Genomic DNA, 19,862 nt, shown 5'->3' with positions numbered 1-19,862 from the left:
TTCATTTTAAATTTTTGTTAAATTTTTAGTTTTATTTTTAAATGTTTACATTTTGGTAATAGTGATTTTTGTCATTTTAATTAATAGTAATTTATTAGTATTAAAGTATTACTTTGAATTCGTTTTTATTTTTATATTTTATATTATAGTTTCAATTTTAAGTTTTAGTAATTTTGAAATGTGCTTGTCTTTTTATATTAATAGTAATTTATTGATATTATAGTATTTATTTATATTCTAAACTAGTTTCTATTTTTATATTTTCAGTTCATAATAGTAATTTATTAGCATTAAAGTATTAATTTGAATTAGTTTTTATTTTCAGATTTTCAGTTCATTTTAATTTTTTGTTAAAGTTTTAGTCATTTTAAAATGTGCTTGTCATTTTTAGTAATAGTGATTTATTAATATTAAAGTATTTATTTATATTCTAAATTAGTTTCTATTTTTTATATATTCAGTTCATTTAAATTAAGTTTTAATAATTTTGTAATGTGCTTTTGTCATTTTTATTGATAGTAATTTATTGATATTAGTATTTATTCATATTCTGATTTTTTTTTTAATTTTCAGTTCATTTTAATTTTTTAGTAATTTTGTAATGTGCTTCTGCCATTTTCATTAATAGTAATTTTTATTATAGTATTCATATTGTGAATTAGTTTTTATTTTAATATTTTCGGTTCATGTAAATTTAATTTACATTTTTTTTTAAGTTTGAGTAATTTTGAAACGTGCTTTTGTCATTTTTTATTAAAAGTATTTTTTTTAAGTATTTATTCATATTCCAAATTAGTTTTTATTTTTAAATTTTTTTTTTTTTTTTAAGTTTGTAGTACATTTGAAATGTGCTTTTGTCATTTTTATTAATAGTAATTTACAATATTATAGTATTTATTCATATTCTGAATTTGTTTTTATTTTTATCATTTCAGTTTTCAATTTAATTGAAAATGTAATTTTAAATGTAAAATTAAAATTTAATTTTAAATTTAAATTTTAATAATTTTACACATTGCAAATTAGATTTTTTAGTTTTAGTAATTTATAATAGTCAGTTTGGAAATTTTTTTTTTATCTAATATTAATATTTTATTTCAGCTTTATTTCAATGAACCAAACAAATTTTAATAGTTTAGGTTGTAGTTCATTGAAACACTGCTCCATATGCAAGCTAAATCCAACAAAACATCCTTTTGGGAACATATATGTGGAAACACTATATAAATAAAATAAATTTATTATAAAAAGTCTACATTATAATTAGATGTACTGTATATAAAAACAAAGTCTATGATGGTCTCCATTTAAATAAATACACACCTATGCATGTTTGCAGACTGAAAAACGTGAAATACATTATGCACTGGTGCAATTTTATATACAACCTTTCTGTAAAAAAAACATTCAATGGTGAGGAATGAGGCGGAACAAGAAATTTGCTGTACTGGCATTCATATATCTGTTACTAGGGCAACCAGAACTAGTAACGTCTACTAGTACAGTGGCTGGTGACGTGCAGCAAAGACAGTGGCAGGGTTTATTTTTATCAGAACACTGATCTCACATGGTTTGAAAGCATATTTGTTGAATATACTTGTCCCCATGAAATCTCCTATATTGTTGTAATGAACTGCGTGTTTGCAGGATTTTAAACACCACCGTGTTTGAGAGCTGGGAGATTGTTGGGCCGTACCCGTCGTGGTGGGTGTTTAACGTGCTGCTCGTCCTGCTGCAGGCCCTGCACACCTTCTGGTCGTACCTCATAGTGCGCATCGCCTGCAGGGCCATTTCCAGAGGAAAGGTGAGAATTCAGAAATACACACCTCACCATATCCTCCATCACACTCATTGCTAAGGACTCTAATATATCTTGTGCTATTAATTTAGCACAGCTATTGTCACATGACCGTTCTTTGACATGTTATTCAGACAGCATTTGGGGAAGACACTGGTATTGTTTTCAAAAACTTGCACTTTGAAAACTCCAAAATGCTGTTGTTGTGTAAATGAATGGCCAAAATGCATACGGTTTTTCAATTTTTAGTTGAAAAATGTGTCATGTAAACATCCCCTAATAAAAGGAACTGGACTGACATCCTGTGGTTTAAATAGTTTTGTCTTGCATTTTTTCTTAAAATGATGGATGCAGCCTCTTATTTACATAAGGTAATATATTTGACTGTTTGGCCCACTAGTAAAATGATTAGTCATGCAAGGCCAAATTTATATAAATACATTACCAGTCAAAGATTTTTGGACAGTAGAATTTTGTTTTTAAAAAAAGTTTCTGCTCACCAAGGCTGTATTTATTTTATCCAAAGTACAGCAAAAGCAGTAAAAATTTGAAATATTTTTACTATTTAAAATAACTGTTCTTTATTGTAATATATTTTAAAATGTAATTTATTCCTGATTTCAAAGCTGAATTTTTAGCATCATTACTCCAGTCACATGATTCTTCAGAAATCATTTTAATATTCTGATTTGCCACTCAAAAAACATTTTTTATTATTATTATTATTATTATTATGTTGAAAACAGCCGAGTAGAATTTTTGGTTTCTTTAATGAACAGAAAGTTCAGAAGAACAGCATTTATCTGAAATAGAAATCTTTTGTAACATTATTAATGATTAATGTTTTTATCATCACTTTTGATCAGTTTGTAGTATCTTTGCTAAGTAAAAGTATTTATTTCTATAATTTCTTTCACAATTCTTAGATTTATATATGTAATATGTAAATGTAATTTATTATAATTATAATATAATTAGAATATTATATATATATATATATATATATATATATATATAAAATAAATAATAAGTATAACTATATAATATAAATATAAAATATATAATTATAATTTTTATATGTATATACAGTTAGAATATAATTATATAATTGTATATAATATATATAATTATGACTTATAATTAAATATAATAATTACATATAATTAATGTTAATAATTTGTAACATTATTGTCTTTATCATCACTTTTGATCAATTTGTACCATCTTTGCTAAACAAAAGTATTAATTTCTATAATTTCTTTCACTTTATATATATATATATATATATATATAAATTACATGTTATATTTTATATATATATATATATATATATATATATATATATATATATATATATATATATATATATACATATATAACATATATAACATATATAACAGCAAATCAGCATATTAGAATGATTTCTGAAGGACCATGTGATACTGACAAGACTGGAGTAGTGATGCTGAAAATTTAGATTTTGAATAAATTACATTTTAAAATATATTCAAATAGAAAGCAGTTATTTTAAACAGTAAAAATATTTTGCAATATTAATGCTTTTGCTGTATTTTGGATCAAATAAATGCAGGCTTGGTGAGCAGAAGAGACCTTACTGTTCAAAAACTTTTGACTAGTAGTGTATATTTAAATTGTATTGTATTTTATTATTTTTTGTTTTATTGTATACCTATTGCTGCCTTAAAATAAAATAAAAAAAGCCCAGTTCAAAACTAGTGATTTTGTTGTCTTTCTTCATTTTTTATCTTAAGAGCTCCCACTTCCTGTAGTGACATATTCATCTTCTAAACAGTTCCCAGCATTTCAGTAATAATAATGATGATAGAAAAGTCTCCTCATTTAAAATGCATGCATGTTGCCGCAAAGCCCAGCAGTTACTAAGGATTTCCAAAAGATGTGGATTCAGATGGCAATTAAATTACCACACAACCTCTATGCTTGAATTTTTACATGGGTGGTGGGAGGAAAAATACCAACATTCTGGATTCAAATCAGCAAAAACTCACCATCTAGCTCTTGTTAATGTTGAAATTACATTACCTTCCCATGAGAAACAATTACTGTCTAAATAGTGCTACTGGTGCACTAATGATGGGTGTAAGCAGTTAACATGTAGTCTGAGGGAGTTGGATTTTCTGCTGATTATGTAGCTTTCGAAGTCAGCATGAAATCAATTGACTTTTTTTACTTGCGGTTCTTGTCTTATTGTGAATGATTCATTTCATTTAGTGTGTTATTGCCAAAAAACACATTCTCTTAAAATACAGTACATTGCTTTATAATAAACTGATGTTACCAAGGCAACAAAATGCATATCAGTATTTATAGCTGCAAATAAAACTTGCAATATTGCTTATGTACACACATGTGCGTCATACACATAATGTTAACATTAAGTTGTGTGTGTATATGAGCAATTGAGCATTTTAATAAGAGATAAATAAAAGCTTTTAAATGAGGCAGGCACTCATGATCCAGTGATCAAAATGCCAGCCTACATGTTTTTTTATGTTGTTAGCACTGTTGATATAAAACTCAGATTATTACATGATTGATTGCTATCAAACTGGGTGCACTATCTACTTTAACCTGACGCTTATGCTGTATTCCTCCATTTATGGGCTTTTTCTCTCTCTTCTTTGTCTTCATTGCTGCCAAAGGCGGGAAAGTGGAATCCTTTACATGTAAGTAAGCGATTGAAAAAGGGTATTTAATCACAGAAAAACCTTATTCAAAAGTTTGGTGTCAGATGTTTTTTATTTTTAAGGAAATTTTATTCAGCAAGGGCGCATTAAATTGAACGAAAGTGTCAGTAAAGACATTACAATGTTACAAAAGATTTGTATTTTAAATAAAAAAGATGTTCTTTTAAACTTTCTCTTTATCAAAGAATCCCAAAACAATGCATCACAAAAATAGTGAGCATCTTTTCATGTTTTCATCATTAATAATAAGTGTTTCTTGAACAGAAAATCAGCATATTAGAATGAAGGATCATGTGACACTGAAGACGTAATGAGGCTGAAAATTAAGCTTTGCATCACAGAAATAATTACATTTTAAAATATATTAAAATAAAAAAAAAAAACAGTTATTTTAAATTGTAATAATATTTCAGAATTTTACTGTATTTTTAATCATATAAATGCAGCCTTGGCGAGCACGAGAGACTTCTTTCAAAAACATTAACAAGTCTTAACAACCATGAGTATTTAAAATGTTAAACATGGGTGGTTAGAAAGCAAACTTTCATTTCTAATTGTCAAAATACTTTTCTAATCACTTCTCTAATCTTCCCAGGTGTCAAAGGATGACCGCAGTGACATTGAGTCCAGCTCTGATGAAGACGAGGTTCTTCATCCCTCTCAGAAACACCACACTAACGGGACCAACGGCGCCCATGGCACCAACGGCTACCTGTCCTCGTCTCCATGCCCAGACGAACACTAACCGTCCGCCCAGCATGGAGGACGTTTCACGGGGCCCCAGCTGCATCACTCTCCGTTGTGTCAAATCATGTATGAACATTACCGGTCCCGTACTGGAACTTCTCAATAATGTGAATGCGGTTCTGTTTCGGTTGGTCGCTTTTCACCATTTCCCCCAGATGTTTTGTGTTACATTTGTTTGCTTTTGTTTTTGTGGTTGTTTATCCTGCGACATTTGTTATCGAAGCACCTTTTAGATTCAGTGCGGCTCATTCTTTGGTTTCGAGCAGGTGAATGAAAGTGGCGTTATTTCTTTCATAATCACGTCAGCATGCTGCTGCGGTCATGTATTCTGGCATCATGGGAATAGTAGTTTTCTTGTATTAGTGTTTCTATTTATTTTTTGTATCTTAAATAAATTTGCATTTTCTGTGCTTTTTTTTTTATGTTTAAACATACGTTCCCCTTTTTCCACGACAAGATGTTGGTGCTGAAGCTGGTGCCTATTCTAGAAACACTCTGGGTGCAAGTCCGTCATTACCATCATAGTTCGATGATTTGGTGTTTCCTGAATTTATATTTCCAATGAACATTTCCAAAAAGTATCGCAAAGTTGTGTAGTTGAAACTACAGCCTTATATCTGTGGTTAGAAGCATTTTCAGCTAACAAACCTATGTTCTATAAACGTTTTTCTTACATTCCTATTAAGTTATAAAAACAGTTTCTTAATGTTTAAAATTCACTTTTTTTAAAATACGTTTTAGAATTTTTTTCTTGGTTAGATCGTTACTGAAACATTCCAATTTTTAAACATTATGGGAACATTACTTTTAAATTTCTATTTAAAAAACATTAGATAAGCATCCCAAGAAGTTTCCCAAAACATACCATATGTAAGTACAGTACTGTGTCAGTGTCGAATACTTGAGTTCGTGCATTCCAAAAGAAAATTCAATTCAAAACGCAACATTTCAACTAGCTACACAAACACTGAGAATTTAATAGTACAGACATCACTTCCAGAATGAAAATTTCCTGATAATGTACTCACCCCCATGTCATCCAAGATGTTCATGTCTTTCTTTCTTCAGTTGAAGTTTTTTGAGGAAAACATTCCAGGATTTTTCTCCATATAGTGGACTTTAGAGGGTGTCAGCGGGTTGAAGGTCCAAATTGCTGTTTCAATGCAGCTTTCTGCATGATCCCAGCTGAGGAATAAGGGTCTTACCAAGCGAAACAATCTGTCATTTTCCAAGAAGAATTCAGATTTATATACTTTTAGCCACAAATGCTCATCTTGCAATAACCTGACCTCACACATTACGTAATCACGCACACATAACATAGGCGGAAGTAAAGACCCAGTGTTTACAAAGCAAACGTGCAATCAAAGGTATCAAAGGTATTTTAGGAAAAAAAAGTAAAACAACAACGTTGGACGATTTTGTTGGAGAAAATGAGATGAGTTTTTCGGCCTACCCCACCTTTTTGAAACAAAGTACACAGACGAAGAACTGCACATGACGAAGCACATGACTTTTCCGTAATGCGTGAAGATGTGCATTTTTTTTTTTTTTTTTTTTAAGAAAATGACAGATTGTTTCACTAGATAAGACCTTTATTCCTCAGCTGGGATCATGTAGAGCCCTTTGAAGCTGCATTGAAACTGCAATTTGGACCGTTTTCCTTAAAAAACTTAATTTCTTTCAACTGAAGAAAGGCATGAACATCTTGGATGACAAGGGAATGAGTAAATTATCAGTAAATAATCAGGAAATCAGTAAATTATCATGAACTAATCCTTTGACCCCTTTCCCCTTTAACCCCTGTGTTACAGTAAATTTTCTTTACAATAAATGTAAACTTCTACAACTTTTTAATAGTTTCATTTTTTAATGATTTCACTTGAATGATCTGCTGATTGTCTTCTTTAAAAAGAGATCAATTGGTAATATGGTAATAGCTGGGTTTATTCGCCAGTTTGCATACTGAGATTTGTTACCGCCAAAATAACTGCATTGCAAGTATTCACATTGCATTTGTACTTGCATAAAATGTTTGTGGCCTTAAATCTGTTCAAATAAGAAATTAGATCACTTGCATTATCGTCAACAAAGCAGTCAATGTTTGATGCAATGACTTGCACGGCAACTTCAGATGCTATATTTAAGCACTGGTTATTTGTAGCAAGGTTATGCAGTAAAAATCATGTACGACATCATTGCAGCTCTTAAGTTGAAGTTGAGAGATTCACAGATCCCCCTGCAGCACCGGCTCCGACATGAGCACCAACATCATTTTCATGGAAAAGGGGTAAAAGTGTTTTTAAATGGCAGTCAATCAGTTTGCTCAAAATAATCATTTGTTCAAATGAATCACTATGAACTAGTGGTTTATAGCAAATCACTTACATTTCTTCACCAAGCATATTTTCACAAGTACACTAGCGTTTAAAGATTGGGGTTGGTAAGAGATTTTTTCAGTTTTTGAAAGAAAACGTCTTTGTTCTGCTCAACAAGGCTGCATTTATTTGATCAAAAATACAGTAAAAACTGTAATATTGTGAAATATTATTACAATTTAAAATAACTGCTTTCTATCTGAATATGTTTTAAAATGTAATTTATTTCTGTGCTGCAAAGCAGAATTTTCAGCATCATTACTCCAGTGTTCAGTGTCACATGATCCTTCAGAAATCATACTAATATTCTTAGTATTATCACAGTGTTAAAAAGAGTTGTGCTGCTTCATATTTTTGTGAAAGCCATGATACAGTTGTAAGTGAAAAAGAACAGCATTTATTTGAAATAGAAGACTTTTGTAACATTATAAATGTCTTTGTTACTTTTGATCAATTTAATGCATCCTTGTCAAATAAAAGTATTAATTTCTTTCAAAATAAAAATCTTGCAGACTCCAAACTTGTGTGGAACGGTAGTGTACATTGATAACAGGAAGCTGTATCAGCCTTTCAGGTGCTGGAAAGAAAAGGGACAACTATTGTGTATTTTACTGAGAAATCTTGCCTGTCTTTGAAAAAACATATTGGATTTTGCTTCGTTTAAGGAAAGTGTTTTAGTAGGAAATTTGCACCTGTGGAAAGTGTTTGTGTTTTTTTCCAGGAAAGTATTCCAGTGTGATTTCTAATCTAATCTAATGTCCTATGATTATATTTGATAATTATTTCTCAATGAATCCCAATCATATTTCCAAATAGATTTGGCTTTATTGCGCTCACACCTCAGAAACAAGGTACATATGAGATTACGAAATATATCAAACTATCACACTGTTTGAATGAACATACATACATGCACTTTGATGAATAAGTGGCACCAAACACTGGTCTTATTTGTTACTGTTATGTTGTTTGTTTGTTTTTTAATGATCTTTTTTTGAGTTTAGAATAAAAGATTCTTCCGGTTTCCGGTTATCATTCAGCTGAGCTTTATTTGAAGCTTTGATTCGAGTGTTTTGATGCTGTTTCTTTCAATGTTGGGAGGTTCGCTGCTGCTGTCTGTTTTGAGCTGGAGAAGCGCTACAGCTAATTAGCCGTCATCTTATTTGCACTGCAGACAGGTTGCTGTGTTATGTGGTTTACATTTGATGTCAAAAAGGTGAAGAATTAAAAAAAAAAAAAAAGAAAGAAAGAAAAAGACAACTGTATTCTCTGCCTTTGCTGGAAAACTGATTATCAGCGGTACTAATGAATTATGTTGCCATGTATTTTAAATAAACACAACAGACCAAAATCTTTCTGGCTTCTTTTGTTGTTTGGGCTGTGTCTACCTCTCTAATTATCTAATTGAAGATTAGATGTGAGGGATATTGTTATTTTATGTTACTTTGAAGCAGTTTTCTTTAATATGGCACTGTTGCAGCCTGCATTAATCTTTTTAGCAGGTTGAAAGGGGAAAAATAAAGTGAAAAGATGATAACTAATAAGAAACCATTTTTCTTAAAGGTGTTGTGGGGATACAGCTTCTCTAAAGAGCTCCAAACTAATAATGAAAACTTACTAGAACTAAAAACAACAGACAGAAGATCAGCAAGAGGAAAGATTACATTAGAAAGACAGAGAGAAAAAAAAATTTAATGAGATCTGAAGACACACTCCTCCCTTCATTGCTCGGCAAACATGCTAATATAGGGGTGTTCGATTAGGGCTTTTTCAGAGTCAAATCAGAATCGACTCCTCAGCTCCACTTACTTACAGGGTCAGCAACAGAGAGTTTTTACAACATCATCAATTGGCCAGAACCCAATAAAACTTGCATATTTTGCTGATTATTGCTGCTGAAAATCGTCAATTATTGTCATGTTTTGGGCTATACTAATGGGTCGGACTGGGAAAAACATTTGGAGTACTATATAGACCGTCAAAAGTTATAACAAATCAAGGAGAAGAGTGCAAAAAAAACAACTGTTCTGAGGAACAAAAGGCGTTTGTGATTGGCCAAACTGAACCAGGATTTCCATAGCAAGAATCTTGACAACATTTGTGTTTGTTCTCATCATTTCTGCTCAGGTAGGTGAAATATTAGGCTAATATCTTAGTTAATACAGCTCGTATGTATCTTTTCCACCTATCAACTTCAGTTTGTCAAAACATTGTACCCTTTCCTGCACACCAAGTCTTTCTATATATAATTTAGCAACTTCCACTTTCATTTTAAAAGTTACAAGAAACAGCATTAGCACTATATAGGCATTAGTCAGCGATTTCTGACACGCTACTTAAAGGAGAAGTTCATTTTTAGAACTAAAATTTACAGAATTTACATGTTATCCAAGATGTTCATGTCTTCTTTACTTCAGTCATAGTTCAAATTATATTTCTTGAGGGAAACATTTTAGGATTTTTCTCCATATAGTGGACTTCTAAGGTGCCTGCAAGTTTGAACTTCCAAAATTACTGATTGTTTTGCTAGATCCTTATTTTTTTGGCTGGGATTGTTTAGAGGCCTTTAAAGCTGCATTTAAACTGCATTTTGTAAATTTAAACTTGCAGGCACCATAGAAGTCCACTATATGGAGAACACTCCTGAAATATTTTCCTCAAGAAACACAATTTCTTTAAAGGAGAAGTCCACTTCCACAACAACAATTTACAAATAATTTACTCACCCCCTTGTCATCCAAGATGTTCATGTCTTTCTTTCTTTCTCATAATAAATTATGTTTTTTGAGGAAAGCATTTCAGGATTTTTCTCCTTATAATGGACTGATATGGTGCCCCGATTTTGAACTTCCAAAATGCAGTTTAAATGGGGCTTCAAACTTTCCCAAAAGAGGTTGTAAATGATCCCAGATAAGAACGGTCTTATCCAGCATAACGATCGGTTATTTTAATAAAAATAATACAATTTATATACTTTTTAATGTCAAACGTTCGTCTTGTCTTACTCTCCCTGAACTCTGTGTATCATAGCTCAAGACAGTTAGGGTATGTCGGAAAAACTCTCATGTTCTCCCTCAACTTCGAAATCGTCCTATATTGCCGTTTTACTGTTTTTTGTTAAAGGGGTCATCGGATGCTAAGTTCACTTTTTCATGTTGTTTTAACATTAATGTGTGTTGGCAGTGTATGTACACATCTACCCTATAATGATAAAAATCCATGCAGTGGTTTTTAATTAATCTGTAAAAATAATATCCTCTTTTTCAAATCGAGCCGTTCTCAGATGCCTGTCGGTGTGCCGTCACACCAACAGAGGCCGCTCCCACAATAGTTGATTGACATGAGCTCTTACCTTAGACCAGCTGTCACAGTCCAGTAACTTTCCATGTTTTGATGCCAGAGCAGGGATGTAAGTTAGACAAGAATATCTCCGATTGAGCGATTAAGGTGTTGTGTTGCTGGATGTAATAATGAACATAGTGGTCGTCATTTACTCCCGACATCTGAGCCGCTGAAGATGCAGTAGACTATGTTTGTTTGTGAAGGGAATCCGCCTCCCGATCTACATATATCCGTCTATGTTCACGCAAATCATTCATGATCCAGCTTCACTTATAGCAGAAGTGAGTATAAGTGTTTTTTTTATGAATCTTTGCGATCGCCTTTCCTTATAACGTGGTAGTTAGGAAGTTTAGCAGCTAAACGCGGCTAAATGCGGCTAATGTAAACAAGACCGTCTTTCCACAGAGAGAAGAAGGGGCGGGGTGAGCAGAGCTCATTTGCATTTAAAGGAACAACCCCTTAGAATGAGATTATTTTTGCAGAGCTCATTTTGGCAAGGTAAAAAGGGTGTTGTTTTACAAAACCATTGAGAATTTTTAATCAAAGTATAATAGAGACTTTTCATTAAGACCCTAAAGAATCATATCAACTTGTGGAAAATGGGCATCCGATGACCCCTTTAAAGGTGTTTGATCTTCTTTGCATGTTCACTTTGCAAAGACTGTGTCAGTACTTCTGCAGCGACGTAGGATGATTTTGAAATGATTTTTGAAGTTAAGGGAGAAAATACAATTGGAGTTTTTCGACATACCCTAACTGTCTTGAGTCAGAATACACAGAGTTCAGGGAGAGAAAGGCAAGACGAGCATTTGACATTAAAATGTAGTTAAATTGTATTTTTCTAAAATGAAAATAACCGATCGTTCCACTAGATAAGACCCTTCTTCCTCGGCTGTGATTGTTTACAACCGCATTTGGGATTGTTTGAAGCAGCATTTAAACTGCATTTTGGAAGTTCAAAATCGGGGCACCATATTAGTCCATTATATGGAGAAAAATGCAGAAATGTTTTCCTCAAAAAACATAATTTCTTCATGACTGAAGAAAGAAAGACATGAACATCGTGGATGACAAGGGGGTGAGTACATTGTATGTGAATCTTTGTTTTGGAAGTGGACTTCTCCTTTAAGACTGAAGAAAGGAAGACATGAACATCTTGGATAACAAGGGGGTAAGTAAATTATCTGTAAATTTTTGTTCTAGAAGTGAACAACTCCTTTAATCGACAACAAGAGTCGATGCCGACACTGCGGGTATTCAGAGGAATCGACTCTTTTGAACTCGACTCCCTATCTACACGCAAATGTAACGTTAGTTTTTATGATCAGCTCCGAGCTCTCGATATAACACGATAGGACAAGTAACAAATCCATTACAAATGTGAAAAGATTAATGGATTAATAGTACAACAGTATATCTTGGTTCTGTGAAAACGTTACTCACGTGTCAAAACAAACGTTACTCACGTGTCGAGCTGTAACAAAGCAACTTTAGCGTTCGTCTGCGACGTCTACATCCGCTCTCTAACGTCTCTTCAGCGCTGGAAAGCTTTTCCAATAGGCTGTTAACGCGGGTCGTGGCTCTTGGCTGATCTTAACCCTTATTTTTCCTCTTTTGTACCGTCTCTCTTTCTGCGGTGTTGTTTCTACAAATCTCGCGCTTGTTCACGCTCTCCCCATCATAAACGTCAACGCGCCCTTATTGCTGATTGGCTACAAAAGTGTTGTGGCGCTCGGTCTGATTGGTCCGATCCATTTTTCCGTTTTTCTTATTTTCACCACACTCAAACATCTAGCAAATATTGACAAAATTATTTGTTTGGGTGTTGACTTCAATTTTCAACAAATAATCGATCAGTGCTCATTAACATCGCTCTCAATTTAAATTAATTTTAAATTACTTTATTAGTTAATTTGCATACAATATTGTCAAAGCATTATTACACTAAACAAATACTAACTAGAAATATAAGCTCTTTCTTGCTTATAACATAAACTTTTGCCCTAGTTTTAAAAATATACGTTTCCAGTGAATTCAGATGTTTTAGCCTTGAAATTAACCATTGTTGCAATTTGATGGTTTGCGGTTCAGCATTATGCAAATATTTCATCACAGAATTCTGCAACTGACCAATCAGAGTAAAGAATTTTTAAAAATGCGATAGGCTAAATTGTAATAAATTTAAATTGTGCCATAAATGAATTTCTTTACAAATTGTTGTAAAGAAAATTATAGGACAAAAATGAATGCCCAGAGTTGGAACCTGCAGAGTTAAAAAATAAATAAATAAATATTTTAAAAAAAAATGTATCTCTATTTAATTTCTATATGGTACAAAAGGTTCTATAGATTATAAAAATGGTCTTGACACTATGCAAAAACAAAATTCTTTTAAAGGAGTAGTTCACCTAAAAATGAACAAATACTTCATGCAGCTTTTCATTTCATGAGATGTTAAATGATGAAGTCAAGTCAAGTCAAGTCGAGCTTTGTTGTCATTCTGCTACATGTGTGGACATATAGTAGAACGAGATGTCGTGTCTCACAGGACCACGGTGCTACATACTAGTTAAGCATAATATAAACATACAACAGTACACGAATAAGAAAAGCAATTACAGATTTATACAACAGTTAACCATTTGACTATACATATACTATAAATACTATAACTATAATAAATAGTTGACTACACATACAAAACTGAGACAACAAAAACTTTACATAAGTACTGTACATGACATTTTACAAAAGAGACATTTGTACATGAAATTGTGCAAAAGAGATATTTTGTGCATTAAATTGTGCAGAAGAGAGATTTTGAGGGAAGCAGCGCATAGTGCAATGCACAAATAAACATATATAATCCGATTGTACGGTGTAGCAAGTGTTTATAGAAAGTGTCTAATGTACATACAGTGGGTACAGAAAGTATTCAGAACCCCTTAAATGTTTCACTCTTTGTTATATTGCAGCCATTTGCTAAAATCATTTAAGTTCTTTTTTTTTCCTCATTAATGTACACACAGCACCCCATATCGACAGAAAAACACAGAATTGTTGACATTTTTGCAAATTTATTAAAAAAGAAAAACTAAAATATTACATGGTCCTAAGTATTCAGACCCTTTGCTGTGACACTCAGGTGCTGTCCATTTCTTCTGATCATCCTAATCAAGTCCAATCAGTATAATCAAACACAGCTGGACTCAAATGAAGGTGTACAACAGGGGTCACCAGATCTGGTCCTGGAGGGCCGGTGTCCCTGCATAGTTTAGCTCCAACCCTAATCAAACACACCTGAACAAGCTAATCAAGGTCTTAATAGGTATACTTGAAACGTCCAGGCAGGTGTGTTGAGGAAAGTTGGAGGTAAACTCAGCAGGACACCGGCCCTCCAGAAACAAGTTTGGTGACCCCTGGTGTAGAACCATCTCAAGGAAAGCCACACATCTGTCTAAATAAGACCTTACAGCTCACAGTGCATGTCAGAGCAAATGAGAATCATGAGGTCAAAGGAACTGCCTGAAGAGCTCAGAGACAGAATTGTGGCAAGGCACAGATCTGGCCAAGGTTACAAAAAAATTTCTGCTGCACTTAAGGTTCCTAAGAGCACAGTGGCCTCCATAATCCTTAAATGGCAGACGTTTGGGACGACCAGAACCCTTCCTAGAGCTGGCTGTCCGGCCAAACTGAGCTATCGGGGGAGAAGAGCCTTGGTGAGAGAGGTAAAGAAGAACCCAAAGATCACTGTGGCTGAGCTCCAGAGATGCAGTCGGGAGATGGGAGAAAGTTGTAGAAAGTCAACCATCACTGCAGCCCTCCACCAGTCGGGGCTTTATGGCAGAGTGGCCGACGGAAGCCTCTCCTCAGTGCAAGACACATGAAAGCCCGCATGGAGTTTGCTAAAAAAAACACCTGAAGGACTCCAAGATGGTGAGAAATAAGATTCTCTGGTCTGATGAAACCAAGATAGAACTTTTTGGCCTTAATTCTAAGCGGTATGTGCGGAGAAAACCAGGCACTGCTTCACCCAACAGTGAAGCATGGTGGTGGCAGCATCATGCTGTGGGGGTGTTTTTCAGCTGCAGGGACAGGACGACTGGTTGCAATCGAGGGAAAGATGAATGCGGCCAAGCACAGGGATATCCTGGACGAAAATCTTCTCCAGAGTGCTCAGGACCTCAGACTGGGCCGAAGGTTTACCTTCCAACAAGACAATGACCCTAAGCACACAGCTAAAATAACGAAGGAGTGGCTTCACAACAACTCTGTGACTGTTCTTGAATGGCCCAGCCAGAGCCCTGACTTAAACCCAATTGAGCATCTCTGGAGAGACCTAAAAATGGCTGTCCACCAACGTTTACCATCCAACCTGACAGAACTGGAGAGGATCTGCAAGGAGGAATGGCAGAGGATTCCCAAATCCAGGTGTGAAAAACTTGTTGCATCTTTCCCAAAAAGACTCATGGCTGTATTAGATCAAAAAGGTGCTTCTACTAAATACTGAGCAAAGGGTCTGAATTCTTAGGACCATGTGATATTTCAGTTTTTCTTTTTTAATAAATCTGCAAAAATGTCAACAATTCAGTGTTTTTCTGTCAATATGGGGTGCTGTGTGTACATTAATGAGGAAAAAAAATGAACCTAAATGATTTTAGCAAATGGCTGCAATATAACAAAGAGTGAAAAATTTAAGGGGGTCTGAATACTTTCCGTACCCACTGTAAGTGTGTTACTACAAGTGGTTTGTAGTAATTTGTCAGCCTCCTCCCCCCAAGTGAGTTGGAGGGAGGAGGCTGAGGTTTTCATGATTTCAGAGAGGGACAGGGAGATTGGAGTTAAAGACTCTCACAGCCTGGGGGAAAAAGCTGTTGAGAAATCTGACAGAGTGAGCTTTGATACTCCAGTACCTTCTACCTGATGGCAGGAGCTGGAAGAGATTGTGGGAGGGATGGGTGGGGTCCTTCACGATGCTGGAGGCCTTGCTAGAGCATCGTGCAAGGAAAATGTCCAGGATGGAGGGGAGAGGGGCACCGATGATCTTTGCAGCTGTGTTCACTGTCCACTGTAGGGTCTTGCAGTCAGCAGCACTACAGTTCCTGTACCAGACAGTGATGCAGCTGGTCAGCACACTCTCAGTGGTGCCCCTATAGAAAGTGGTGAGAATGGGTGGAGGGAGACTTGCCCTTTTAAGCCGGGCGGAGAAAGTGGAGGCGCTGTTGGCCCTTCTTGTTGAGCGACGTGACATTGGTGGTCCTCTGTAATGTGCACCCCCAGGAATTTAGTGCTGCTGACTCTCTCCACAGTTGAGCTGTGGAGAACTGGAGTGGTGTGGATTATTGTGTTGTTTTATTAGCTGTTTGGACTCTCATTCTGATGGCACCCATCCACTGCAGAGGATCCTTTGCTGCGATGTAAATGCTAAATTTCTAAACTCACCTGCACTGTGGATGACCTGAGAGTGAAAACATTTTCAGCAAATTTTCATTTTTGCTGATTTATTCCTTTAAAAACCAGAAGTAAGACAAAATTATTCTTCTGTGGCAACAGTGCAAACGTCTAGTTTTATTGTTTTGTATTTTATTGATTTAACTATTATTCTGAAATGTAGAAAAATACAGTAGACTTTGCCATGATTGTTTATAATACTGTCCAGGTGACATCAAGTTAATGCAAAGTGCAACACTGATATCTATAGCAAAGACTGAAGTTGTATTGCGCCACTCCTCTGGTTTTATGGAGGGTTAATGATGCAGTAATCTTGCACAGACACACAGGTGATTTCCGCATGCATTCTTTAAGAGTAGGCAGGGTCAAAGTTTAAACTGCATTGTTAAAGTACGACCAGTGTGAAGATGAAGGACCCGCTGAGCAGCTGTACTGTGAGTCCCGAGCTTTTTCATTCTCTTAACTTACTGTTCTAACAAGTATATTCAACTACTTAATATATGTTGTAGGGCATAATAGTGTACAGATGTGTTGATAGTGATGATGCCTGCTTTACAGTATTGCTCCATATAAAAGACTTGGCAGAAGAATTGCTTATTATTAACTAGAAGAGTTATAGGTTTGTCTGGACTGTCAACTTGATAAAGCTTGTCTTAAAACGTAAAATGTTTTCAAAATCCATTTGAAGGTTTGAAATTTGAAAGTTTAGACAGAACAACAATACAGATTGATTGACTGATTGATTATATATGCTGGATGCAGTTTCAAAGATGTTCAGAGTGGTGTTGCTAGGGATTTCTGGCTGGCTGCTACGATGTTTCGGTTCTGAGTGATTTGCCAGGATGCTGCTAGGTTACCATGGTGTTCTGCATGGTTGCTAGGTCATTGCTGCTTTTGAAAGATAGAATGATCGATGGAATGACAGATAGATAGATATGATAGACAGACAGACAGACAGATGGAACAAATTAAAGATAGAACAATAGATAGACAGATAGATAAATAGATAGAAGGACAGACAGAGTGATAGAATGATAGACAGAGAGAACAACTGATGGATATAACAACAGACAGACAGACAGACAGACAGACAGATAGATAGATAGACAGAACAATAGATAGATAGAACAAATGATAGATAGAACGATAGATAGACAGAATGATAGATGATAGAACAATAGATAGATAGATAGATAGATAGATATAGAAGGACAGATGGAATGATAGACAGATAGACAGATGGAATGATAGACAGATAGATAGACAGACAGAATGATAGATAGATAGATAGATAGATAGATAATAGAAAAAAAATGAACAATAGAATAACAGACAGAAAGATAGATATGATAGACAGACAGATAGATAGACAGAATGATAGATGACAGACAGAACAAATGATAGATAGATAGATAGATAGATAGAAAAAAATGAATGAAGAACAACAGATAGAAAGAGATATGATAGACAGATAGATAGAACAAATGAATGATAGAACGATAGACAGACAGATAGATAGATAGATAGATAGATAGATAGATAGATAGATAGATAGATAGATAGATAGAAAAAATGAATGAAGAACAACGGATAGAAAGAGATATGATAGACAGATAGATAGAACAAATGAATGATAGAACGATAGACAGACAGATAGATAGATAGAAAGATATATAGATAGATAGAAAAAATGAATGAAGAACAACAGATAGAAAGAGATATGATAGACAGATAGATAGAACAAATGAATGATAGAACGATAGACAGACAGACAGATAGATAGATAGATAAATATATAGATAGATGATAGATAAGAAGTACAGACTAACAGACAGATAGAGCAATGGATGGATGGATGGATAGATCTCATGGTTTGTTGTTTGAATAAGCTGTCTATTGTTTTTTTCAGTATAATCTGCTGTATCAGGATCTGAAGAGAATCTCTAAGAATGGCGAGTTTTTCTGCAAAGAGATCTTGGCCGTCTTCCAGCAAAGGTAACATATGGTCTCTGCTCTTCATCTCTTCAGGTTGTTGTAGTACTTGACCTCCAAGACACTGAAGATACTCAACTTTCTATTCTCAAGAGAAAAAAATGCCACAGAAAAGAATAGTTCTCCAAAACCCTGAAACCCTTGAAATGTTCAGGGCAGAATCTCAATGACCTGAGCAAACAAGCATGACTAACACAACAGACATTGTTTGCTTCTATGACTTTAGATCTGAACTGGAAATCAACTATTCAAAAGGACTTCAGAAGATTGCAGGGAAACTTCTTAAAGTCTCGAAAGAGATGTGTGACAAGTGAGTGATCTCCATCTGTCTATCTATCCATCCATCTATCATAGTCTTTTATATAGTGTAACTGGAAAATAAAACAAAATTTGTCATGTGATGTTAACTGTGTCAGCAGTGCAGTTTAATGTTTGATGCACTAGCAAACTCATTGACAGTTTCTCCTCTTCAAAGCTCTACGTATCGTGCGTGGTCCTTCATATCAGATGAAATGTACGCCTCAGCAGATGCCCACCGGTACGACACTACACTGGATCAGCCTCTTTTTATTATTCATGTGGGTTGCTGTGTATTTATATCAGCCTTATTCTTTCAGCATACTGGGAAACGCTCTCAACCAAGATGCTATTCAGGAAGTCCGTCAAATCCTAGATGAGCACACGAAAAGAAAAAGACCGGTATGTCACTTACAGGAACAGTTCAGCCAAAAATTAAATGCACTCACCTTCAGATCATCTAAGATGTAGATGAGTTTGTTTCTTCATAGAACAGATTTGGAGAAATTTAGCATTACATCATTTGATTATCACTTGCAGTGAATGGGTGCCGTCAGAATGAGAGTCCAAACATCTGATAAAAACATCACAATAATCCACAAGTAATCCACACCACTCCAGTCAATCAATTAACATCTTGAGAAGCCAAACGCATTACATCATCTAGCATTACGTCACTTGCTAACCAATGGATGTGAATGAGTGCCGTCAGAATAAGAGTCCAAACAGCTGATAGGAACGTCACAATAATCCACAAGTAATCCACCACCCCAGTCAATCAATTAACATATTGAGAAGCCAAAAGCATTACATCATTTAGCATTACGTCACTTGCTCACCAATGGATGTGAATGGGTGCCGTCAGAATGAGAGTCAATGGATGTAATTTACACCACTACAGTCAATCAGTTAACATCTTGAGAAGCCAAAAGCATTACATCATTTAGCATTACATCATTTGCTCACCAATGGATGTGAATGGGTGCCGTCAGAATGAGAGTCCAAACAGCTGATAAAAACATCACAATAATCCACAAGTAATCCACACCACTCCAGTCAATCAGTTAACATCTTGAGAAGCCATACGCATTACATCATTTAGCATTACGTCACTTTCTCACCAATGGATGT

At 34.6% G+C, this 19,862-nt stretch overlaps 2 protein-coding genes across 2 annotated transcripts in view; both read left to right on the top strand.

Annotated features, from left to right (window-relative positions):
* Positions 1 to 9,000, top strand: part of cers6 (ceramide synthase 6) — a 62,552-nt gene extending 53,552 nt beyond the window's left edge. Inside the window, exons 9-11 of the mRNA XM_051119545.1 lie at positions 1,648 to 1,804; positions 4,480 to 4,503; positions 5,120 to 9,000. Coding sequence (XP_050975502.1) covers positions 1,648 to 1,804; positions 4,480 to 4,503; positions 5,120 to 5,269 — 331 coding nt within the window. The 3' untranslated portion in view covers positions 5,270 to 9,000. The remainder of the gene's footprint in view (positions 1 to 1,647; positions 1,805 to 4,479; positions 4,504 to 5,119) is intronic.
* A 7,832-nt stretch (positions 9,001 to 16,832) lies between these two features.
* The window catches only part of nostrin (nitric oxide synthase trafficking), a 9,654-nt gene continuing 6,624 nt past the window's right edge, over positions 16,833 to 19,862 (top strand). The window contains exons 1-5 of the mRNA XM_051118447.1: positions 16,833 to 16,876; positions 18,352 to 18,437; positions 18,661 to 18,744; positions 18,910 to 18,972; positions 19,052 to 19,133. Of these exons, the coding sequence (XP_050974404.1) occupies positions 16,850 to 16,876; positions 18,352 to 18,437; positions 18,661 to 18,744; positions 18,910 to 18,972; positions 19,052 to 19,133 (342 nt within the window). The 5' untranslated portion in view covers positions 16,833 to 16,849. The remainder of the gene's footprint in view (positions 16,877 to 18,351; positions 18,438 to 18,660; positions 18,745 to 18,909; positions 18,973 to 19,051; positions 19,134 to 19,862) is intronic.

This window comes from Labeo rohita, chromosome 9 (genome assembly GCF_022985175.1).
Source record: "Labeo rohita strain BAU-BD-2019 chromosome 9, IGBB_LRoh.1.0, whole genome shotgun sequence".
Lineage (NCBI taxonomy): Eukaryota > Metazoa > Chordata > Actinopteri > Cypriniformes > Cyprinidae > Labeo > Labeo rohita.
The sequence above is the reverse complement of the archived record's forward strand: the minus strand, read 5'-3'. Positions and strand labels throughout refer to the sequence as shown.